The 27,006-nt window shown below is 36.3% G+C and overlaps 2 protein-coding genes across 2 annotated transcripts in view; both read left to right on the top strand.

Annotated features, from left to right (window-relative positions):
- Nucleotides 1-5,290: 5,290 nt before the first annotated feature.
- On the top strand, nucleotides 5,291-7,003 carry LOC138317805 (testis-specific serine/threonine-protein kinase 3-like). The gene has a single exon (XM_069259709.1). It carries the CDS (start codon nucleotides 5,419-5,421, stop codon nucleotides 6,514-6,516), a length of 1,098 nt encoding a protein of 365 aa, XP_069115810.1. The 5' UTR covers nucleotides 5,291-5,418; the 3' UTR covers nucleotides 6,517-7,003.
- Nucleotides 7,004-8,882: 1,879 nt separating this feature from the next.
- Nucleotides 8,883-27,006, top strand: part of LOC138317806 (ribosomal RNA processing protein 1 homolog A-like) — a 34,669-nt gene continuing 16,545 nt past the window's right edge. The window contains exons 1-7 of the mRNA XM_069259710.1: nucleotides 8,883-9,070; nucleotides 10,715-10,797; nucleotides 11,693-11,836; nucleotides 12,184-12,378; nucleotides 23,391-23,455; nucleotides 23,748-23,844; nucleotides 25,273-25,335. Of these exons, the coding sequence (XP_069115811.1) occupies nucleotides 8,923-9,070; nucleotides 10,715-10,797; nucleotides 11,693-11,836; nucleotides 12,184-12,378; nucleotides 23,391-23,455; nucleotides 23,748-23,844; nucleotides 25,273-25,335 (795 nt within the window). The 5' untranslated portion in view covers nucleotides 8,883-8,922. The remainder of the gene's footprint in view (nucleotides 9,071-10,714; nucleotides 10,798-11,692; nucleotides 11,837-12,183; nucleotides 12,379-23,390; nucleotides 23,456-23,747; nucleotides 23,845-25,272; nucleotides 25,336-27,006) is intronic.

Raw genomic sequence — 27,006 nt, 5'->3', positions numbered from 1 at the left:
ATATGATGCTTGATGTACGTACACACCGATGATTGATCATTACAAATGTTGTGTTGTGTGTTGCTAACCGAATTAATTGAGATACAGTTATTACAGTACCGTAAAACGTTTCAATTTTCAATTTGTTTATTTCCGTAAGCCTAATTTTATAAGATACAAAGTACAATTTAAATACATATTAAGTAATTCAAACATGTACAGAAGAGAGTGATTGTAAAAAAATAAAACACAAACATTAGCACACAATTATTATACATCAGATACTATACAGTTACGGTGTATTAAGAGACTGAGAACGCTTTTGGAGTGCAACATGTGGTAGATTCCAAAGTTGTTTTGATTATTAGACGCTATTTTTGCTTTGCACTCAATTATATCTTAACTTTGTCATCAAAGAAACGCCTATATCGTTGTTTTGTAGATTTTCGGAAAGCGTTTGATTTTGTTGATAGATTAAGCTTATGGCGTAAGCTAACTAAATTAGGCATAAGAGGGAAAATATTATCTATTATTAAGTCACTATATAAACCGGTTAAATCTTGTGTTTTGATAAATGGTAAATGTTCTAATTATTTTGGGAACAATATTGGATTGATGCAAGGTGAAATATTATCACCGATTTTATTTTCACTTTTTGTTAATAATTTTGAAACTTCATTTATTGAAAATGGAAATTCTGGCTATGATTTCGGCGAATTGAGTCTATTTCTCTTAATGTACGCGGATGACCTGGTAATGTTCTCTGAAACTGTTGAAGGGCTTCAGTGCCTATTAGATAGTCTTTATAGTTACTTAACTAAGTGGAAATTGACTGCTAATACTGATAAAACAAAAAAATAGTCGTATTTAGAAATGGAGGACGTATACTTGAAAAGGAATCGTGGAGATATAATGGCAATGAAGTTGAAATAGAAAACGATTTTTGCTATCTTGGTGTAAAGCTGAAGTATAATAATAGAACTCAATCAAATTCAGAAACATTTATCTGACCAAGGTCGTAAAGCCATGTTTGCACTTTTTTTCTAAGTGTTCTAATTTATATTTAAATTTCGAAACCTTGTGTACGTTTATTTGACACGTATGTTTCTAGCATCTTGCATTATGCTTGCGAGGTGTGGGGATCATCGAAAGAGTGTGATATAGAAAAAATTCACTTATCATTTTGTAAGAAGATCCTAAAAGTTAAGAGATCAACTTGTAACGCCATGGTATATTTTGAATTAGGCCGGTATCCATAAGAATGTTTAAGGAAGTATAGAATGATAAAGTACTGGCTTAAATTAATGGTCTCAAATAACTGTATTTTGAACTCCGCTCTTTATATCTAAGTAATAGCAACACTGGTAATTGTTTCAATTGGATAAACCATATTAAACATTGTCTTTTTTCTATCGGTTTTGGTAATGTATGGAATCATCACTATCTGTATAATCATAAACATATATTATGTTTGATAAAGCAACGACTATTTGACCAAAGTCAGCAACATTTGAGAGGCTTATTGGATTCCTCATCAAAATGTATATTATATAAGCATATTGTGAATCATTTTACTATACAATACTATTTGACCAAATATATACCTCCTAAATACCGAATTGTTTTATCTAAATTTCGTCTATCTGCTCATAATTTGGCCATCGAAACAGGCAGATATACCGATACTACTAGAGAACAAAGATTGTGCCTTGGTTGCAATTTATATGTGGAAGACGAATATCATTTTATTTTGATATGTATTAATTATCATGATTTAAGAAAGAAATATGTAAAGCCTTTTTATTGGCGTAAATCATCTATGTACAAGTTGATACAATTATTATGTTGCGAAAATATAAGTGATCTACGTAAATTAGCAAAATTTATATTTGAGGCCATGAAAATACGATCCCGCCTCCAATAATTTCAGTATAGTTATTTTAGTGCTGTATACTTAACCTGTAAGTAATGTAGCCTTTATATAATACACATTTTGATTTCAATGTATAGTACAATTGTAACTTGTCTATGATATTGTACTAATTACTATGTGATTGTTTATATATGTATATGTGCGCATTGGCACAATTCCAATAAGTTGTAAACTTAAGGAAAATAAAATAATTGAATTAGAAAGAATTTATTTTTGATATTGAAATATCAAGCAAAACAAACAAACTAATTTTTCCAGACCGTGCGGTCCCTTTCAGATTTTAATCGATATACAAGTAGATACACCGATATAGATATATAATTAGCCATGCCTTTGGTTTGATGGTTATGTAATACCCTTGACCAGGATGTTGTTTACCTGTACACAACGCAATCATCGAACTCACCTGTAATCATTGAACTCACCTGTAATTACCTGGCCGCGTGGCAATTTGTTTTCGGTGTGGACTATATCGGGTATATGCTATTGTCTAATTGTCAATCAATCAGGTTAGGACATTCGTTGGTTGGATGTGATTTGAATTATGGAAACCCCATACATTCGAAATTCGAAATTCTTTACTATTTCCGTAAGTATAACAACTTATTGGAATATTAACATAAAAAGGGGGTATACACATACATACAATCAACAGGGGTAAACATTAACTAAATTATCATAGACAAATTGAAATGCACATATGTGATTAAGTAATTCTGCTGTTATGTTTGCCTCAATTTATGTACTTGCCTAATAAATTAAGATCTTTTATGTTATGTGTATTTAGCAATTCAATATTACTTTGTACATCTATGCACTAGTTTTTTTATTGTCGCCTCCATATTTAAATTGGAGATGTAAAAGCAAATGGAATTATGATATCCCTGATCATACCTACTATTGTAGGAATATATATTACATATATAAGTATAATGTCGTACACAGGTAAAACAATAATGGAAGTTGCCTAATTCAGAAACAAAAATGGTTCTAAGAACTATTTAAAAGAGCTATTTAAAGGTTTAACCTTAAAAATTATTCAGTCAAGTAACTGTAATTTCGGAATTGTGGCATATAGCAATCTTCCGTAATTTCTAAGTTATTTGTAAGAATTCTGAGTATATATTTTTACCGTTTCGAATCTATATGTATAGTCATATACGAAGGGTTACAGCATTACCACACTAAATATACTTTTTTAAATTACAAGATATTATATCTATTAATAATGCCTGTATACAAGTAATTTCATTTTTCATTTTAACACCTTTTGTGGTTACTTTTTGGATTATACGATAAATGTTCATATATAATTATTTAAATATCGGTATGATATACAAAAGGATCGACAATGAATATACTATTTTAAGGATTTAGTATAAATTTGAAATAATGAATTTAAATACTGTAATTTAGAAACATATCATTAATGTATTTCTGCTTTTAAAGTGCACACGGAACAGAAAATTATATTTTGATATGTTATTCTGTTTGATCTCCTGACAAGAATGTTGAAAACCGCATCAAAATCGGCAGCTTCAGTACAGAGATACCGCCCTCCGAAGTGCCCGATTTTTACCTGTATAATCGACTGCTGCATGATTTGGGGAATAGCCGGATGTGACGTAACGAGGACAACGGCAGTGAGTTATTTGGTAGTGGGGTGTTACGTATAAGTAGACCAATCAAAATTTATTTAATTTGATACAATTAAATCTCAAGTAAATGTGATCTTTATAGGCATATGGTTGATAAAGTGACTTTACAATTCTATTTGACTAAATCGTTACCAAATCAACGAAGAATTATGATTACGAAATTTCGTCTTTCTGCGCATAATTTAGCTGTAGAATCCGGGAGATACAGGAATGTAGAAAGGTGTTACAGATATTGTCAATATTGTAATTTATTAGATGTTGAAGATGAATATCATTTTCTTCTTGTCAGTCACTTTTATTCTGATATTAGGATGAAATATATAAAGAAGTATTATTGGCACAAGCCATCAGTTCATAAAGTTATCGAATTATCAAACTCAAAGAGTCAGAAAGAATTGAATTTGTTGGGAAGATTTATAGTAGAAGCCCATAAACGTAGAATTGTGTAATTACATTATTACTGAAATGTTTTTGTCTTCAAAGGTGCTTCTTTGTCTTCAAAGTGCTTCTTTCTATCCGATATTTTCGTGTCCTTCAATCAGTCCGTTCGTCCTCATGTTCCTTTTTTGTCATTTGTACAGGTGTAATTTTAGTACATATAACTCCATATTGTAACTTAAGGTGCAATATCTAATTCAAAGTTTTATATATTGGTTATTCTATTTACAGTGTATGTATTTAATTCATATGATTACTTTTTTGGAAAATACGCACTGCTTTAGTATTTTGTTAAATGTATTCTTTAGAATTTGTGTTATTTTGTAAATGTATATGCTTGTTTGTAGCCGATAGGCCAAATGGCCTAAGGTAATAAAAGAATTGAATTGAATTGAAGGCTTACCTTGTGTAGCCGCGGACTACTGTGGCATCACAAGACCACGTGACCGCCTAGCTGAACTGCAGTCGACGCTACCCGTAAATCACGACCAAAACCAACCGATAGCGCTAAAAGCTAGACGATTCGTTGGGTGGGACTTGATTTTTCATTCATCAAACAAAAAAATTTGGCTGCACAAATCCTTTAAATACTGTTGCGATGTTACCCACTGAAAAAAATACTATCATGGTAATGTTGTAGAGGAAGATCTTAGATCTTAAATATGGATATTGTAGGAAAATTCGTCGATAAAGGTAAAAGCAGGAATCAATACAATGTGTGTTACATGATTTTTGACGTTCATAGAGCTTCTTCACTTTTGAACTGTACGTCATCTACTCGGAGACTGGAGGGTTGAAGTTGGTTGCGAGCTCCTATCTCCGTTTAAGGAACAAGACACGAGTTTCGTTTCGTTTAACTGGGAACTCACAACCAACTTCAGCTCTCATCGGTGATAAACCATGGAAATAAAGTATTTCGCTGTACAATTAACAAAAATATGTTTATTATTGTTTTGTTGAAGGGAATATACTTTTATTGCATGACTTCCAAACTACCCTGTCCTTTGACAAGCATTGCTGTTAATTAGACGTAAACTATAAATAAAGCTTTATATGCTTGAGAAATTCGTGGTTTTTAGAAATATTTAAGGATTAACTTGAATAGATTTTTTATGTTATGGAGATATAACACAAAAATCTGAGTGTACTCTAAATAAACCGCGAAGCGGTTTATGATGAGAAAAAAAAAAAAACCGAATTAGAACGTGCGCGTTACCCGCCGAATTATATGTGAATACGATGACGTCATGACTACTATGACGTCATCAACAAATACCCTTTGTGCCTCATTTTGACATTGTGGATAGGCAGTGCAACCATCGTTACCAAGTAATGGAGTAATGGCGGATGGGTTCGTTTGAATGATCGAATCTCATTTTATATGGTACATTGCTACGACATCGAACGTGAATGTTAACTATAAAGAGGCAGAAACTGGAAATGCCCGTCGATGATCCGATCCCCGCACGAAAGAGAAGTCTTCAGGCGGAATTGGAGTTGATGAAGGGCGAGGTAGAGCAGGTTGAACATCGCCGTTCTTCGTCATCGTCGTCTTCCAAGACTGAAACTGTCTCATATCGTCCTACTTATCGCGCAGTTCTAGCCAGGAAAGGCTATCTTGTCCGACAAACTTTGGGAACTGGCAGCTATTCCAAAGTAAAATTTGCCAGAAGTTTCGATCACGACCGGGAGAAGGTTGCAGTGAAGATTGTCGACAAAGGAAAAGCTCCAAAGGACTTCCAACAAAGATTTCTCCCTCGTGAAGTGGCAATATGGCCCCGATTAAAGCACCCACATATCATACAAAACCTGGAAATATTCGAGGATAACAGACGTCTATACATGATCCTGGAATATGCTGAAAACGGAGACGTCCTAAGATACATACAGAGAAGCGGGGCTGTCAGTGAAAACCGTGCTGGTTACTGGACACGTCAGATTGGGGATGCTGTTCGATACCTACACGAAATAAATATCACCCACAGAGATCTCAAATTGGAAAATCTATTGTTAGACCATGAAAACAATATAAAGATTTGTGACTTTGGATTCGTGAAAGAAGAGACGTCTCAAGAACTTAGTCGGACCTATTGCGGATCGAAGTCGTATGCTGCCCCGGAAATCCTCAAAGGTCAACCATATGATACGCGCAAGGCCGATATTTGGGCTATTGGAGTCATCCTCTATATACTCGTCACAGGTAAAATGCCTTTTGACGAAAGTAAAGGGAATAGGGGAGTTTTAGAGGAGCAGAGAAACCTCAATTTCCCTTGGCAGAAGTTCAAGAAGCCCGTGTCCGAGGAATGCCAGAGCCTTATATTGTGGATGTTTCGGTATGATTACAATGACCGCCCGGACATATATGGTCTACTGCATCACAGCTGGCTCGCAGAGAACTGTTCCGCTCCACCGCTAGAATGTCCGAAGCGTGAAGTGTCCACTGGTCATGTGACAAGGAAATCCAGTAGGCCCACCCCTGTTTCAACACAGACTACGGACAGTCAGTAAAGTTCAAGCACAAAGCTTAATGAATTAACAAATAACTTATTTGTCCATTTTATCCAATTTACCTTCATTCAAAATATGGAAATACACATCATAGAATTCGTTAACTTCATATATCTAGGTCAAGTTTGACAATTTAGTTTTAAATCGTTTTAATAGCGTATTCTTTTATAGCCTTTTAATCTATTTTCTATCACTCACAGTGAATCTATTACTATACGGGTGAAACCGAGACGATTTGATAAAACAGTTTTAGTCTTATTCGGCATACAATATTGAATATTTTAAAAAATTTTGAAAGGTATTTACTTCTTATAATAGCTAACATTTCGTTGTTTTACTATTTAATTGTTATTCTATAAGGTCTATGTTTATGATAGATATATTCTACATATATTGTATTTTTCTGTACTTTTGTAATCCATGTATCTTTTATATAAATATGTTTTAGTGCTAATATGATATTGTAAATAAACTATTTTATATTAGATTTATTGTTATCGTATTTTTTAACGCGGTGGAATGGGAAGTGATTATATGATAAACAATTTTCAAACGTTTGTTAATTTACTCATGCTTTTTTAGATTGGTTACGTTTTCCATTAAAAAAGCAGAGACGAAGGGAAACAATATCATGGGTCTCATCTTCCGGACATTTACTTACCTGGACAATAATACATTTACAACATTGTATAAGACCTATCGTTAGACCACATCTTGAATACTGCTCGGTAGTTTGGACACCCTGGATTAAGAAAGACATAAGACACTGGAAAACGTCCAAAGAAGAGGAACAAAGAGGCTAATTAGTCTCAAAAACTTATCATATCCAGAAGGAGTCAGGGTTTTAGGATTTCCTTCCCTCGAATACAGAAGATTCAGGGCGGATATGGTTGAGACGTACACAATCATCAATAATATAGACATTGTCAACAGTGACACAATATGTACCAAAATGGCTCATAGAAGAACCAAGGATTTATAAGTAAGAAGGATTCGTGTCTGTCTCTTTACATTATTGAACACCACGCGAGACGCCTATGAACCGGGAATACAAACCGTTTTTCTCAACAAATACTTGTCTTATCGAGTCAAACGAAACACCAATGTAAAGTTTATTAAATTTCACAACGTTTATAACTTATTTTAAGGACGGAAGATTTAGAGGCTATGTCTTAAACTTTCGTTAAAAAAATACGACAGCTCATGAAATGACGGCCCGCTTCAGAAAGTAAGACGGTAACCCTCGCACCCGCAAGCTACATCAAAGGCTGCGCCGGCGGATATCAAAGGAAAATCAGCCGTCGCCCAACGTCACGGTCAGAGCACAAACACAAAAGCTCCTGCCTTGTACTCCCCCAAAACCCAGTGTGACTTATCCTTCTCATATACGTCCTTGGAAGAACCAATTAAAGGACACGGGGAAAACTATAAAAAAACATTTCGTCTAAATATAACCAAAAACGTATTCAGTAACAGGAATATAGATGTATGGAATGCCCTTCCGTAGCATGAGGGTGTGACAACGAAATCACAAAGTGAGGAGAAATTCATTCAGGAGTTCCCCCAAGGGTATATATCTGCATCGACATTATAAATATATGCTGAGTTCTAGGAAGTACCATTAACTATTTTAAATAAATGCAGTCACACGTCGTTATTTATTTTAACAATGTATGTACATTTAAATAGAACCATACATCGTATTACAAGCCAATAGGCTTTCTATTGATGCACATGTATTGAAGACATAGATCATTCAGTTGTTGGGATCAAGATCCCTCTCATCGTCGGATTCTAATAATAAATCAATTGACCATAGTTCAGGTTATTTTACAAAAAAAAAAACAAAAAAAACCAGCTAGTTTTTCAATAACTTTAGGATTTGTACTAATGAATAAGCCGTGAAGTAATTTGGATATTTTGAGAAATAAACATTCACATATTTATTTCTGCTTTGTGAAAAATATGGACAGCATAAAATGTAGTGGTATTCGTCCCCAATGCAATTGTTGTCACAGAGCTGGCAGATGTTACTTACTTCCGTTTTATATTTGTTGACCATTGCAGGTAATTTACTGTTTCTTAACTTGAACTTGCACAAAGCTTGCATTAGAATTTAAGATCTAGAACTTCATGACATGGTTGAAAATGAAAGAAAGATTTTTTTTTGTTGCATTGTGGATCTTTGATCTATGCTAAAAACAAGACTTCAAAGAGACGAAAAAATCACTAGAGAAGTTCCATATTTATATGAATACATATAGGCATATATTCTGCTATTTACCGACGCAACCCAATTTTGACAAAATGTCTGTGTGATTCCGGTCCGTTTTTCCGCGTTTTAGTAACGCCCCGTGAAGAGCGTTTCACCGACCAAGACTCTGCAGTTTGATCCACGTGTTTGGAATGGGCGAAATGGCTACAACCGTGGAAATAAATGATTCTGCAGAGATTCATTTTGCTCAACGATTGGCATCAAATCGTAAACCAATCAGAGACAGAGCACTGAAGAAACTTCGGAAATGGCTGGAAGCTAAATCAAATTCAAATAAAGGTTTGTATCGGTTGTAATGACGGTGGAGAAGTAGAACCTAGTTTCAGTTCTCAGTAGGCGCACGGTACAGTACAGTGTAATGCAGATATGTTGTATCTGACAGTCACACTCGATGAACCGATGTAACAAAGTAGTATCTGACATAACAAAAACACTGTATAACCTTTTTGTTAAATTTTATTTTGACGAAGGAGAGCCAATACATTTTATAATGTAAATGAATAAAAGTCAGGAGCAATGCATATCCAACGGTTCAACATATCACAGGTACTTAAAGTTATGACTGTAAAGCATATCATATAATGTATACATGTATATATATGAACATGTATTGTGGAATTGGAGTATAATAAACCATTGTTGACCTGATAGCTCAATTGCTAGAGCATCTGGCTAGTATATGATGGTCCAGGGTTCAAACCCCTATCTGGCTGCTACATTTTCTCCTTTCCTGTTAGATAGATAGTAGTGCACTGTTACTACTCTGTGCCAGCAATAGTCTGTAGTGTAATTTCATAATGGCTAAATAGCAGCCCTGACAGTAATACAGTGTAACTTCCCAAAACCGATCTGTCTCAAAACCAATCACCTCTTGAAATTGTACTACTGTATGTATTGTACAGAAGGAATTCCTATTTAATGATAGTCATAGAAACATCCCAATACTAATCCCTCTCAATTATGAATACCAGACCGATTTTGAGATAAAAATAGTCGAATTGGAACTAAAGAACAACAACATTCCAATAAACATGTCAAGATTGTTCTTCTTATTCATTTTAAGCATTCACATACCGTATTCGACCCAATAAGTGCCCTGGACATTTAAAAAATTGAAAAAAATGAAAGGGTTCTTATAAGACGAAATTGTTGCAAATCTATACAGTTTTGTGTAGTTATTATCTTTATTTATGCCTGGGCAATTGAAATTGAGGCCTTGAAAATGGGAAGGGGCGCTTATAGGGACATGGGTGCTTATTGGATAGAATATGGTACTATTAATCAGTTATAACAAATACTAATTAGCATGTAGGAATTACTTGGTATTCATGTATGTTCACTGTATAATATAACATTGAAAACAAGTTCCAGTCAACTATATCAATATTGGGTTCACTTCTCCACTTCTTTTCTTTTTTAACATTTCAATTTTTTATTGATTTTTATTATATACACAGTACAATATTACACTGGACAAAACTAAACCTTACACTACAATACAGACACTATACAATGATTGCATGTGATCACACTTGACTGTATTGATATATAATGATTTTGACATACATGTTTAGAATAGGTGACAAGCAATACACTTGCAACACAAGACCAATATCCATTTAGGCTATAAAATGTATATCACAAAAAGTGTCAAGCGATTTAAGATTGTTCTCCCATTTCAAATAAGGAATGCCATCCACCCCAACCTATTAAGAAACTTAGTATATTCACTTTTTTATTTATATAAAAACTTTTCAATCTTATAGTATAGGCATATCTATCTAAACTGGCTGAAATTCTATGCACTGACCATGGTCGGTGTAGAGAAATTCCACTTTATTTGAATAGAAAAGGAAATTTAATTGCAAAACTGATTGCCAATAATATTTTTGTTAGTAATTGTTTTTAATCCAACACTTTCAGATGCTTTCTGTGAATCTGACTTTGTAAAGATTTGGAAAGGTCTCCACTACTGTTTGTGGATGCAGGATAAACCATTGCTACAAGTAAGTAAAGTCTTATACAATGTGATTAAGGTACATGTAAATAATCTTCCATTGAAGGTCTCTCTCACTTCAGAGTTAATAAATAGAGAATACACGGTTAGTATCTTACAATACAAGGTTTATTTTGGTGCGAGACTCAGGAAAGCCGAGATGACGAGGCTTTGCCGAGTCATCTCGGCTTTCCGTGTCTAGCACCAAAATAAACTTTGTATTGTAAGATACTAACCGTGTATTCTGTTTATCCTGCAACCATTATGGCATTCAAAATGAAAGCAAATTGACAGTTCCTTACTTTGTTTCGCTCGAAGCGAGACGATTCTTTGATGCGGAGGTAAAGATTCATTCACTTAACCAAATGAGAGTGCACTCCTTTTTACTGCCGTGGGAAATAAATAAGCGCATTCACAAACAGTCACCGTAATTCTATTCAGTGTGATATATCACTGAAAGGAAATGAAAATACTCAAATAACAATAAATACCCATTAAAGAATTACTTAACAATACATACCTTTGTCATGAGCCAAGAAAAAGACGGCACCGCCATACGAGATTTTCGATATCGTAAAAATGACGTCATTTCGGTGAATGTGACGTCACGTTTTAGCGGGACTGAATGACGTTTCATTCACCGGAAGTTTCAAGTTCTGGGTCAAGTTAGAAAAAGTGCCGTCAGATATGGAACAAATTCACGTGATCATATTGACGGATAAAGCATATCGTATTGACGGATAAAGCACAAGTTTATCCGGCAGTAGTTATCGGTCAGTATGTGGGACAGTTGCAGGATAAAATCAAATATTATTATCGTAAGATTGTCAATTTGTATTGAAGTCTCTGAGAACACAAAATTTTGTAAAGATCCAATGAATTATACTGTATAATGGTTTGTTCAGGAGGAGCTAACAGAGCGGATTACCCAGATGGTTCACGTGTTTGGTACAGTGGAGAGTTCACTCCTGTTTGTCAAGGTTTTCTTCCAGACAGAGGCCAGAGAGTGGGATGTCCTCGACAAATGGCGTGTCGACAAATTCATGACTGTAAGTTGATGTCACAACTGTAGAAAGGTCATACTCAAAGGACAAATCACTGTTAATTTGATCAATTCACACATCACGCAACACGTCACATACAGAGGAGGCCGTCCTTAAATGACCTTGGTCGTTAATAAAATGTTAGCCCAATCAACTAATCAACCTTTATCCTATTGACCATTTCGCCGGGGTTACATAATTTACACGTGCTCCATTATCATTATACCCTCATAACCTCAACAAAATAAGCATCTATTCCTTAAATCAGTGATGCTGAAAAATAAATGACATCAGAAAAATCTGGCCACTGGAAATTCACATGAACATACTCATGATGATATTCTTTTTTTCAGTTGACCAGGAGAATGTTAAATCAAACACTCCTGTTCCTAAAAAATAAGAAATGGCGAAGAAATATCGTGAAGGAATTCACCAGTATTTTGTCTTCTGAGGTGATGAGTCCTGATAATGAGAAGATACCTCAGGGTCTACGTATACACCTGGCAGATATTTACCTGGCAGAGCTAGAGAAAGTTGGAGCTGAACAGGTATGTAATAATGATAACACCTAAATTACAATTAGGTATAAAGCACAGTTATAATGAACTTCTAGAGCCCAGCAAAAGTACTAGATTATAAGCATAGTTTATTAAAAACATATCACAAACATGTTTAAAATGAAAATTATTATGTTATAACCACAAATTTGCTGAAAGTATGTCCATTGTTAGCTTACCTGCAGGGCGGGACCAAAAGTGTCAATTTGGATGTTTTCCTTAGAAACAACTTCTTCTCCGAAACTAAGCATGGAATAGCACTTATAATGTAATGGTAGCATTGTTATAGGCAGGGGATTCAAAATTGTACAAATGATGGTGCTAACCCCCTGGGGCCTGAGGCGCGGGGCCAAAAAAGTCAATTAGGCTACTATTTTCATATAAATTATTTCCCCTCTGAAACTATGTATTGGATAGCATTCATAGTCGTATGGTATATATATATCTATAGCATCGTGATATGGTTGGGATTCAAAATTAAACAAATTGTGGGGTCAAGTTTGCTAATTTATTTATCGGAACAGTCTTTGTGATAAATACTGAAAAAAACCAGGTGAGTGTTATAGGCCCTCTGGGCCTCATGTATTTATTATTGTTTCTTTACTTAGGTTTGAGTGTTCACAAGGCTCAATAGTGGTTATTATTGCAAAGGACAATAACTCAAAATTTACTGTCCGATAATTCTGATTTTCCAGCTCGTTCTTAATCCTACTAATACTAGGCTCACGTATACAAAGGTTCATAAAGCTAGGAAAAAATTTACTTTAGTCCACAAGTTCTGATATCAAGGTACCATTGCAATTGTATTCTGCATATCTAAACTATCCCAATAGTGTTTCTCTCCCTCCCCCCCCCCAATAGTAACAGTATTGCAATAGTTAAAATTGTATGAACTGGACTAAAATGAAATGTTAATTGGCAGAGGTTTGATACGATATGTTATGTTTCTATTGGTGATGGAATGACATCAAAAGATGGTATCCCACTCTAACGTTATTTCAGTGGGAAGATAACAAAAAGTTATATTCAATTACCTCTAGAGATAGTAGTCCCACACAAATGTTAACAGGTATCACATGGTTCGTGAATTAGTTCCATTGTCACTGACACTAGCAAAGGGAAGTAACTCATAACCAAAACTGCTCCAGATGTATGACATGAAGTCCAATTCATAGACTGAATTAAATAGAATTTATAATGCAATACTACTGCAATAGTAGTCTGCATTTGCTAAACTATCCCAATAATGTTTCCCCAAATAGAAGTAGCCGGCATTGCAATAGTAAAATCCTACCATTGAATAGCAGTCATAGGATTACCAGAAACGGACTGAACTGGACTAAAATGAAGTACTAGCAGAGGTTTGATACAATAACAGACTATCAATTAAAAGTCACTTTCCCCCATGCTATTCAATCAAAAACAATCACTGACATTGTTCTCAATGTCAGTGTGTTTGATCATGAATGGGACTTTTGAATTCATGTACCATGTGATACCCGACATGGTGTGTGTAGGACTATTGTTTCTATTGGTGATGGAATGACATCAAAAGATGATATCCTGTGCTAACGTCATTTCAATGCCATTATCGGATATCATGTGGTACATGAATTAGTCCCATTGTCACTGACACTAGCAAAGGGAAGTAACTCTAAATGGACACTGCACCAGATGTACGACATGACGTCCAATTCATAGACTGAATTGAATAGAATTCAGAATGCAATACTATTGCAGTACTATTTGCAATTGTAGTCTGCATATTTTAAACTATCCCAATAGTGTTTCTCCCAAAAGAAACAGTATTGCAATAGTTAAAATTGTAGGAACTGGACTAAAATGAAATATTCGCATAGGTTTGATACGATAACAGACTAACAGTTGTTATCAAAAGTCACTTTTCCTCCATGCTATTCAATCAAAAACAAACACTGACATTGTTCTCAATGTCAGTGTGTTTGATCATGAATGGGACTAATTCACATACCACGTGATACTTGATAACATTTGTGGGGGACTTATGTTTCTATTGGTGATGGCATGACAACGAAAGATGATATCCCATGTTAACTTTATTTCTGCAGGAAGATTACAAAGAGTTATGTAAAATTACTACTAGAGATAGTAGTCCTGCACAAATGTTAACAGGTATCGCATGGTACGTGAATTAGTTCCATTGTCACTGACACTAGCAAAGGGAAGTAACTCATAACCAAAACTGCTCCAGATGTATGACATGAAGTCCAATTCATAGACTGAATTAAATAGAATTTATAATGCAATACTATTGCAGTAGTAGTCTGCATTTGCCAAACTATCCCAATAATTTTTCCCCAAATAGAAGTAGCCGGCATTGCAATAGTAAAATCCTACCATTGAATAGCAGTCATAGGATTACCAGAAACGGACTGAACTGGACTAAAATGAAGTACTAGCAGAGGTTTGATACAATAACAGACTATCAATTAAAAGTCACTTTCCCCCATGCTATTCAATCAAAAACAATCACTGACATTGTTCTCAATGTCAGTGTGTTTGATCATGAATGGGACTTTTGAATTCATGTACCATGTGATACCCGACATGGTGTGTGTAGGACTATTGTTTCTATTGGTGATGGAATGACATCAAAAGATGATATCCTGTGCTAACGTCATTTCAATGCCATTATCGGATATCATGTGGTACATGAATTAGTCCCATTGTCACTGACACTAGCAAAGGGAAGTAACTCTAAATGGACACTGCACCAGATGTACGACATGACGTCCAATTCATAGACTGAATTGAATAGAATTCAGAATGCAATACTATTGCAGTACTATTTGCAATTGTAGTCTGCATATTTTAAACTATCCCAATAGTGTTTCTCCCAAAAGAAACAGTATTGCAATAGTTAAAATTGTAGGAACTGGACTAAAATGAAATATTCGCATAGGTTTGATACGATAACAGACTAACAGTTGTTATCAAAAGTCACTTTTCCTCCATGCTATTCAATCAAAAACAAACACTGACATTGTTCTCAATGTCAGTGTGTTTGATCATGAATGGGACTAATTCACATACCACGTGATACTTGATAACATTTGTGGGGGACTTATGTTTCTATTGGTGATGGCATGACAACGAAAGATGATATCCCATGTTAACTTTATTTCTGCAGGAAGATTACAAAGAGTTATGTAAAATTACCACCAGAGATAGTAGTCCTGCACAAATGTTAACAGGTATCGCATGGTACGTGAATTAGTTCCATTGTCACTGACACTAGCAAAGGGAAGTAACTCATAACCAAAACTGCTCCAGATGTATGACATGAAGTCCAATTCATAGACTGAATTAAACAGAATTTATAATGCAATACTATTGCAATTGTAGTCTGCATTTGCTAAACTATCCCAATAATTTTCCCCAAATAGAAGTAGCCGGCATTGCAATAGTAAAATCCTACCATTGAATGGCAGTCATAGGATTACCAGAAACGGACTGAACTGGACTAAAATGAAGTACTAGCAGAGGTTTGATACGATAACAGACTATCAATTAAAAGTCACTTTTTCCCCCATGCTATTCAATCAAAAACAATCACTGACATTGTTCTCAATGTCAGTGTGTTTGATCATGAATGGGACTAATTCACATACCACGTGATACTTGATAACATTTGTGGGGGACTTATGTTTCTATTGGTGATGGAATGATGTCAAAAGATGATTTACCACACTAACGTTATTTCAGCGGGAAGATTACAAAGAGTTATTAATTACCATTATCGGATATCATGTGGTACATGAATTAGTCCCATTGTCACTGACACTAGCAAAGGGAAGTAACTCTAAATGGACACTGCACCAGATGTATACATGAGTCCAATTCATAGACTGAATTTAATAGAATTCAGAATGCGATACTATTGCAGTACTATTTGCAATTGTAGTCTGCATATTTTAAACTATCCCAATAGTGTTTCTCCCAATAGAAACAGTATTGCAATAGTTAAAATTGTAGGAACTGGACTAAAATGAAATTATTCGCAGAGGTTTGATACGATAACAGACTAACATTTGTTATCAAAAATCACTTTTCCTTCATGCTATTCAATTCAAAAAACAAACACTGACATTGTTCTCAATGTTCTCAATGTCAGTGTGTTTGATCATGAATGGGACTAATTCACATACCACGTGATACTTGATAACATTTGTGGGGGACTTATGTTTCTATTGGTGATGGCATGACAAGGAAAGATGATATCCCATGCTAACTTTATTTCTGCATGAAGATTACAAAGAGTTATGTAAAATTACCACTAGAGATAGTAGTCCTGCACAAATGTTAACAGGTATTGCATGTTACGTGAATTAGTTCCATTGTCACTGACACTAGCAAAGGGAAGTAACTCTCAATGGACACTGCACCAGATGTACGACATGACGTCCAATTCATAGACTAAATTAAATAGAATTCAGAATGCAATACTGTTGCAATACTATTGCAATTGTAGTCTGCATATTTAAACTATCCCAATAGTGTTTCCATCAATAAAAATAGTATTGCAATAGTTAGAATTGTAGGAACTGGACTAAAAAGGAAATAATTGCAGCGGTTTGATATGATAACAGACTAACAGTTGTTATCAAAAGTCACTTTTCCTCTATGCTATTCAATCAAAAACAAACACTGACATTGTTCTCAATGTTCTAAATGTCAGTGTGTTTGATCATGAATGGGACAAATTCACATACCACATACTACCTGATAACATTTGTGGGGGGCTTATGTTTCTATTGGTGATGGCATGTCAACGAAAGATGATATCCCACGCTAAAGTTATTTCCGCAGGAAGATTACGAAGAGTTACCTTCAATTACCACTAGAGATACTCGTCCTGGCTAAATGTTAACGGGTATCACATGGTACGGACGTGAGTTAGTTCCATTGTCACTGACACTAGCAAAGGGAAGTAACTTTAAACCAACTGTTCCACATGTATGACATGAAGTCCAATTCATAGACTGAATTTGATAGAATTCAGAATGCAATACTAAATATTGCAATAGTAGTCTGCATTAGTCAAACTATCCCAAAAGTGTTTCTCCCAATAGAAATATATTGCAGTAGTAATCCTACCATCGAACGCCAGTCAGGATTACCAGAAATTGACTGAACTAGACTAAAAGGAAGTACTTGCAGAGGTTTGATACGATAGTCTTTAAATGATATTGTTCTTAATCGCAATGTCAGTGTGTTTGATGATGAATTGTCGCTGACACAGCAAAGGGAAGTAACTCTAAAACGAACACTGCACCAGTTGTACTACATGACATCCAATTCATAGACTGGAATTAAGTACAATTCAGAATGCAATACTATAATTGCAAATGTAGTCTGTATTAGCTAGCTAATTGGGATTACTTGGCCATAAATAAGGTTTAATTCCCCTTTGATAGCCAATCAGGATTTCATGACCAAGAAGAATAGCAATAGTATTGCAATAAATAAATTTGCCTATCAACCCAATCAATCGATAATTATTATATCCTCCCCACCCCCCTCCCTAGTTCCAGTTTTAGTTAGAACTGTTTGCTGCCTAAAATCCGTAATATTTTGGATAAGTTTGAATATGGAAATGGTTTGTCAGTAACTTTACATAAGGGTTGTTGTGTTTCATTTTATTGTTTATTGGTATAATATTCATTAGTGCTGCAACAATACGCTTCCCCCATGATACAATATGTATCACAATACTTGTTACATGTTATGATACGTATCACAATGTATGTATCAAATTAATCTGTCAAAAAGTTAAACTTTTTTACTCTTTCACTGTCCATTTTACCCCTTCTTTTTCAATAACACGGATTGCAAAATGCTTCCATATGTGGTGTTTTAAAGTTATTTCTATAATGTTTCCAGGTATTTAAATCGCCGCCATGTTTGTTTGTTGGGAGATACTCATAACTGCTCAAAAATACGGATTTTGCCTGAACTGAAAATTGGTGGGGTATACCATGATAGGAAAAATATACCGTGATATTATGTCGTCCCACAGTTTATTGTTGCAGTACTGATATTCAATAACATGTAAGTTACACATATGTGTTATAAATGATGATACAAATGTTTCAATGCCATATTACTTTGGAAAGATGCATCAGACCGCAATAGTACTAGAGGACATACGAAAACAATATTCCCAAAACGATCAACAACATTAGTCAGAAAGAACTATTTCGCTATAAGAACTGTAAATATTAGGAATGAACTGCCAGAACATGTAGTATCAGCAATTAATGTAAATTCGTTTAAAAATAAGTTGGATAATCACTGGAAGAATCAGGAACTTTTTTTCAATTACGAAGCAACAATATCATATTAACACAATTTTGTATGATGTGTACAGATTATAAATGCATTCATGACTTATGTAATATGTATCTATACGAGTCTGGTATAGAGGACTCATGATTGTCCTGAACCAGAATAAATCTTATCTTATCTTAATGATCAATGTGACACATTTCAATGACGTCATCGTTAAGGCCCATTGGGCCTCTTGTTTAAAATAGGCAATGCAATAAAAAACTGCATTTGTATGTTTGATCATCAAAAAGCTTCATCAATTAATGTTAATTTGGTTACAATATTATATGATGGCAGAAAATCAACTTAAAAGTGTTGTAAAGAAAAGTTTAACTCTTCAGAAATATATCAGCAAATGATAGTTGGAAATGAATGAAGATTTGTAGACTGTCAACATAAAGTGAAACAAAACTTCATGCCACTGCCTCTACCCTACCCCATTACGGCCAGGAAGTTGTATGTAGTATAATACTTATAGCTATAGAATTACTGTGAGGGATGTTGATACAGGGGAAGGAGGGTGGGGCAGTGTGTATGCTGGAGGTGGTAGGGCATGGGGTAGGATGGAGGCAATGAGGTGGGGGTGGTGGTAATTAAGTTTCGGACAGTTTCTTTGCATATTTGCTTACCTGGCTGACTTTTACACTTCCAATCGTTGAACAGAGCTTCAAAATGAATCGATTGGGTCATACAGCCATATTTTCTTTTCCCATGACAAAAATCCTTGTACTGCTTACGATGGGTAATGGTAAACTTAACACAGAAAAGTACTCACAAGTATAGAGCTACAGGTCTTACTGAACCTAGAACCCAGGTACTGAAAAGTCCTCACAGACACAATAGGTAGAGGGAGAACAATGGGGAGTGGGGTGTATAGGGAATCGAAGGTGTGTATATCTATATAGGCAGTCAGTAACCTATTCTCATGTTCAGGATTTCTTATGGACGCATGACAATTTTGTCTTTAAAAATGTATGCTTTATATATATGATGTTGATAATGGTAGTATCTTCAAGGTTTTATAAAAAAAAATTAAAAAGAAGAAAATAATCACCAATGAACTACCCAAACACCAAGTGTATTCATTGTTTATGATTTGAGTAATCTGGAGAGAAAAAACCTTAGGATCACTAAAACAGCCTGATATTTATAGATTTACAGGCGTTTATACCTTACAGATCTGTTAATGATCACCAAAACCACATGGCCATCTGAATGTTAATAAATGATTTGGTTATTGATTTAGTTACTGTGTGGTCAATGTGTCAGAAGTTGAGGGAATATTAACTAAAATGAGAAAAATATAAAAATAAATTACAATTATATGTAGCATAATTACCCCATTTCTGATCTTTTCAGGGATCAATTCTTATGACCATGTCAGTGTTGTGAGAAATATAGCAAATCATATGTACATGTACTCTGAAAACAGCTGGGTATACTCTATATAGCATCTACTGATTCTCTGTGTGGAAACGTTCCTTGTTTTATGGTTTCTGTTAAACCACCAAATTATATAAAAAGAAGTGAATTTTGGTTTTATTAGCTCACCTTGTCCAAAGTACTAAGGTGAGCTTATTTCTTCATAACCACTGGTCAGAACGTAACGAAATTTCACTGGTAGCATCCTTAAAGGGCACTTACTGAAAAATGTTAAAAATTATTGGGCTGACCACCACCACCCCCCCCCCCCCCCTGCAAATACTTCTTCTCTGAAACTAAGCATTGGATAGCACTCATATAACATTGGTAACATCCTTATGGGGCAGGGATGCAAAAGTGTACAAATTGTGGGGCTGACCTCCTGGGGGCCTGAGGAGCGGGGCCAAAAGGATAATATTGACTTCTTCTTAAAAACTAGGCATTGGATAGCACTCATTAGCTCACCTGGCCCGAAGGGCCGGTGAGCTTATGTCATGGCGCGGCGTCCGTCGTCCGTCCGTCCGTCCGTCGTCGTCCGTCCGTCCGTCCGTCCGTCCGTCCGTCAACATTTCCTTTAAATCGCTACTAGTCATAGAGTTCTGCATGGATTGTAACCAAATTTGGCCACAAACATCCTTGGGGTAGGGGGAACAGAACTTGTAAAAATTTTGGCTCTGTCCCCCCCGGGGCAGGAGGGGCGGGGCCCAATAGGGGAAATAGAGGTAAATCCTATAAATCGCTACTTGTCCTAGAGTTCTGCATGGATTGTAACCAAATTTGACCACAATCATCCTTGGGGGAGGGGAAACAGAACTTGTATAAATTTTGGCTCTGGTCCCCCAGGGGCAGGAGGGGCGGGGCCCAATAGGGGTAATAGAGGTAAATCCTTTAAATCGCTACTTGTCCTAGAGTTCTGAATGGAATGTAACCAAATTTGGCCACAAACATCCTTGGGGGAAGGGGAACAGAACTTGTATAAATTTTGGCTCTGGTCCCCCCCGGGGCAGGAGGGGCGGGGCCCAATAGGGGAAATAGAGGTAAATCCTATAAATCGCTACTTGTCCTAGAGTTCTGCATGGATTGTAACCAAATTTGGCCACAAACATCCTTTGGGGAAGGGGAACAGAACTTGTATAAATTTTGGCTCTGGTCCCCCGGGGGCAGGAGGGGCGGGGCCCAATAGGGGAAATAGAGGTAAATCCTATAAATCGCTACTTGTCCTAGAGTTCTGCATGGATTGTAACCAAATTTGACCACAAACATCCTTGGGGGAGGGGAAACAGAACTTGTATAAATTTTGGCTCTGGTCCCCCAGGGGCAGGAGGGGCGGGGCCCAATAGGGGTAATAGAGGTAAATCCTTTAAATCGCTACTTGTCCTAGAGTTCTGCATGGATTGTAACCAAAATTAGCCACAAACATCCTTGGGGGAAGGGGAACAGAACTTGTATAAATTTTGGCTCTGACCCCCCGGGGGCAGGAGGGGCGGGGCCCAATAGGGGTAATAGAGGTAAATCCTTTAAATCGCTACTTGTCATAGAGTTCTGAATGGAATGTAACCAAATTTGGCCACAAACATCCTTTGGGGAAGGGGAACAGAACTTGTATAAATTTTGGCTCTGGTCCCCCGGGGGCAGGAGGGGCGGGGCCCAATAGGGGAAATAGAGGTAAATCCTTTAAATCGCTACTAGTCATAGAGTTCTACATGAATTGTAACCAAATTTGGCCACAAACATCCTTGGGGGAAGGGGAACAGAACTTGTATAAATTTTGACTCTGGTCCCCTGGGGGCAGGAGGGGCGGGGCCCAATAGGGGAAATAGAGGTAAATCCTTTAAATCGCTACTAGTCATAGAGTTCTGAATGGAATGTAACCAAATTTGGCCACAAACATCCTTGGGGGAAGGGGAACAGAACTTGTATAAATTTTGGCTCTGGTCCCCCGGGGGCAGGAGGGGCGGGGCCCAATAGGGGAAATAGAGGTAAATCCTTTAAATCGCTACTAGTCATAGAGTTCTGAATGGAATGTAACCAAATTTGGCCACAAACATCCTTGGGGGAAGGGGAACAGAACTTGTATAAATTTTGGCTCTGATCCCCCGGGTCAGGAGGGGCGGGGCCCAATAGGGGAAATAGAGGTAAATCCTTTAAATCGCTACTTGTCGTAGAGTTCTGAATGGAATGTAACTAAATTTGGCCACAAACATCCTTGGGGGAAGGGGAACAGAACTTGTATAAATTTTGGCTCTGACCCCCCGGGGGCAGGAGGGGCGGGGCCCAATAGGGGTAATAGAGGTAAATCCTTTAAATCGCTACTAGTCATAGAGTTCTGAATGGAATGTAACCAAATTTGGCCACAAACATCCTTGGGGGAAGGGGAACAGACCTTGTATAAATTTTGGCTCTGACCCCCTGGGGGCAGGAGGGGCGGGGCCCAATAGGGGAAATAGAGGTAAATCCTTTAAATCTCTACTTGTCCTAGAGCTCTACATGAATTGTAACCAAATTTGGCCACAAACATCCTTGGGGGAAGGGGAACAGAACTTGCATAAATTTTGGCTCTGATCCCCCAGGGGCAGGAGGGGCGGGGCCCAATAGGGGAAATAGAGGTAAATCCTTTTAATCGCTACTAGTCATAGAGTTCTGAATGGAATGTAACCAAATTTGGCCACAAACATCCTTTGGGGAAGGGGAACAGAACTTGTATAAATTTTGGCTCTGGTCCCCCGGGGGCAGGAGGGGCGGGGGTAATAGAGGTCCCCCGGGGGCAGGAGGGGGGGGGGGGTAATAGAGGTAAATCCTTTAAATCGCTACTAGTCATAGAGTTCTGAATGGAATGTAACCAAATTTGGCCACAAGCATCCTTTGGGAAACAAATGGTGAGGCCATTTTTCTATTTTGCTATTTCAAATTGTTTTTTATGATAATTACTAAATAAACCAGGTGAGCAATACAGGCCCTCTGGTCCTCTTGTATTAATATGTTTTACTGAAATTTAACAGAGAACATCTGTACAATAAATTCTTTGGTTTAACCTAAGTTGACAGGACAATGATAACATTTGTGGTATCTGAATTTTGAGTACAAGTGTTCATGAATGTACATGTACCAGTATTATAAAAAGTTCAAACATTAACACAGTCCTCTGTGTAAGCATTAAGTCTAAGTGAACAATGCTTACTATCATAACAAAGTTTCCCTTTATGTTTCGACAGTTGAGTGCGGAACAGGTGCTAGCTTTCCTGCAGCCATTCTTCCAGTACCTACCCAATGCTGCAAAGTGAGTATATTTTACAGTCTGTTGGTCATAATGTCAGTCTACATTCTATCTGGTTCTCAGTGTGTTACTCTTGATACAAACTTGATTGGACAATTCAAGGTGATGTAAGGTCGGTCGCCAGTATTTATATACTATAATTATAAACTATATATTTTTGGAGATGGCTAAAATCCATCTGCTTTTTGCAGTACAATTTGTTGAAATTGAATACTATTGTTGCTTGTGATTTAGCCATGATGTGATGAAGAGAGTGGTCGTCAGTGTTTATATACTATAATTACTTGTGATTTAGCCATGATGTCATGAAGAGAGTAGTCGCCAGTGTTTTTGAAGTAATCCTGAAACAGACTCTGGATGATGCTATGGAGGCAGCTAAATTTCTTATACAGGTAATTATGGGGAAAACTGGTGATAAGGCCTTTACTGGTAACCAGGTTTAAAAAGGGGTAACAGGTATATATATATATTATATATAGATAATTAAAGAAGGGTCAAATACAGGTAGCCAGACAAATACAGGTAGCCAGACAAATACAGGTAGCCAGGTAAATACAGCTAACCAGGTTAATACTGGTAACCAGGCAAATACAGGAATCCAGATAAGTAGTACTAAATACAGGTAACCAGGCAAATACCGGTAACCAGATAAATACTGGTAATCAGACAAATACCGGTAACCAGATAAATACTGGTTATCAGACAAATACAGGTAACCAGATAAATAGTACTAAATACAGGTAACCACACAAATACAGGTAACCGGATAAATACTGGTAATCAGACAAATACAGGTAACCAGATAAATACTGGTAACCAGGCAAATACAGATAACCAGGCAAATACAGGTAACCAGGCAAATACAGGTAACCAGGCAAATACAGGTAACCAGGGTAACAAATACAGGTAACCAGACAAATACTGGTAACTAGATAAATAGTACTAAATACAGGTAACCAGGTAAATACTGGTAATCAGACAAATACAGGTAGCTAGGTAAATACAGCTAACCAGGATAAACCTAAGGGTAAACTTAAGCAGATGACCAGGGCTAGTCTCTTGACCTTCATTAAAGGAAAGATATGTCTAACTCCAGCCTCACTGACTGAAAACTTGTTAAGTTATATCATAAAATTTCATTGTAATGAAGGCATATTAATGATGAACTTAATGAAAACTCATAGTATGTATACCTAGAACTTTTAAGTTTTGAAGCCAGATGATTTCTGAGGCATTGCTTTTAAAGGGACAATTTAGTGAGGCTAGTTCTGTTACATAACCACGAAGCAAAATATTATGTATTCCTTATGAAACATATATAACAAGAAATATCGATAAATTTCACGACATTGTTAAGTATTTTGATTGATACTGTTGAAATTCCAAATTGTTGATCAATACAATTAAGGTATAACTTCTATGCTGTACTCATACCCGAGCCAAAGTCATGCACGTTAAACAAATGAATACATAACCTACTGCTGTAAGACGTGAGTAGTTCTAGATACTACACTGGCAAGGGCCAGGGTACAGCACAATAAAACAACTTACCTAATTTCTATTACAACTGACATATATTGTTCAAAATCAAAGACATAATTGTCACCTTTAAAATGATGATAAAATTTTTTTTAAATATGTTGCTATGGTAATGAGTTATTGAGTATCAACTTCCCTCGGCTGAGGATGAGGCTCTGCTCTTTCTAACAAAAATCAGTTCTCTAGTAATATTCAAGTTATGATCTATCAAATCAACATTATTATTTATCTACCCGGAGATTGTGTTTTGTTATACTTATCAATTGTATTTATTTGAGTAGAAGGAGGAGGAGGAGGAATCCGAGATAGATCCTGACGACTTGGACTTACCTGTCAGACTTCAGGTAACTTTATATAATATTCTACCACTCGCCCTCCACCTCTGTGTCACAGGTTTGAGGCCAATGTTGGATAGTGCTTCATGCTTTGGTATACTACATCTTCAGTACCTCTAGCTACTGTAAATGTGCATATATTTGCAAGTGTTTGATTTTGCAAATTGCATACATAAACATTTCGTGATGCTATTGTTTTCACTATGCATTTATGGCCCCGAACACCGGTAGCAGTGTGATATGGAGGTTTTTTAGGTCACCTGAGACCAAGTCTCAAGTGACCTATTCTAATCGCCTTTTGTCCGTCATCATGCGTCGTTCGTCGTCGTGCGTCGTATGTCCGTAAACAATTTACATTTTCGACTTCTTCTCCAAAACTGCAGAAGCAATTTCAATGAAATTTTGCACAAACCTTCTAAGGCATAAGGCCAATCAAAATTGTGAATTATATGGTCCCCACCCCCCAGGGGGCTTTGGGAGGGGCCAAAAGGGGTAAAATTGAGTAAAATTTCAAAAATCCTCTTCTCTACTTACTCACAGATGTGGTAGAATCAAATACTCTTCATAAATAGAAAGGTCTTAAGGTCCTTTACAAAAATTGTGAATTATATGACCCTGGGGTCTCTAATTTCCCCCTGGGGAGGGGGTTAAGTTTACTATAGTTTATATTGGGAAAACACATTTTTGTGCATTAATTTATTTGGTCATTTGTAATAGGAAATGAGTCAAATGTTGTCAGAATTATCAGTATGAGATGGCCATTGAATCCTATTAACAAATTTTTCTATGACTGACCCCCAGGGGCCTTAGGGGCGGGGTCAAAAAGGGATCAAATAGGCTAAAACTTCAAAAATCTTCTGAAATTCTGGAAATTGGTAGAATAAAATACTTTTCATAAATAGAAAGGTCTTAAGGTCCTTTACAAAAAATGTGAATTATATGACCCTGGGTTCTCACGTTTCCCCCCTGGGGAGGGGGTCAAGTTTACTATAGTTTATATAGGGGAAAACACATTTATGAGCATGTTTTGCTCAATTTTCATTGGAAACGAGTCAAACTTGGTTAGAATCATTAGCCTGAGATAGCATTTTAATATCATATTCACATTTGTCCTGGCCGACCCCCTTGGGGCAGAGGGGCAGGGCTAAAAAAAGGGTCAAATAGGCTAAAATTTCAAAATCTTCTTCTGAAATTCTGGAAATGGTATAATCAAATACACTTTATAGATGAAAAGGTCTTAAAGTTTGTTTATAAAAATTGTAAATTATATGACCCTGGGGTCTCCTGTTTCCCCGTGGGGGGAGGGGCAGGACCAAACAGGGTCAAAATGATTAAAATTTCAAAAAATACCTCTAAGTTCACAGGTTTGATGGAAGTAAATCCTTTTCATAGTCTAAAAAGTCAAATTTATAAATCACTGACCAACTTCAAGGCCCAACATATAGTGTTTATATGTCTTGAATTTGTTTCATTATATATTCTAACCGTTAAGGCCCATGGGCCTCTTGTTTACCCGAAGGTGTAATATTTCCGAAGGGCTTGCCCGAGGGAAATATTACATCTGAGAGTAAATTAAACTTCATATCACACTGCTACCAGGGACATAAATTGCGTATTATACCAAAAATTCGCGATTCGCTTCTCTGGGTTAAATATTACTTAAACTTGCGATGATTAAAA

This window comes from Argopecten irradians, chromosome 3 (genome assembly GCF_041381155.1).
Source record: "Argopecten irradians isolate NY chromosome 3, Ai_NY, whole genome shotgun sequence".
NCBI lineage: Eukaryota > Metazoa > Mollusca > Bivalvia > Pectinida > Pectinidae > Argopecten > Argopecten irradians.
Note: the sequence above shows the minus strand (reverse complement) of the source record. Positions and strands in the feature narration are given on the sequence as shown.

Excerpts from the sequence above, each read along its gene's own strand:
- LOC138317805 (XM_069259709.1), top strand. The coding sequence starts at position 5,419 with ATGTTAACTATAAAGAGGCAGAAACTGGAAATGCCCGTCGATGATCCG.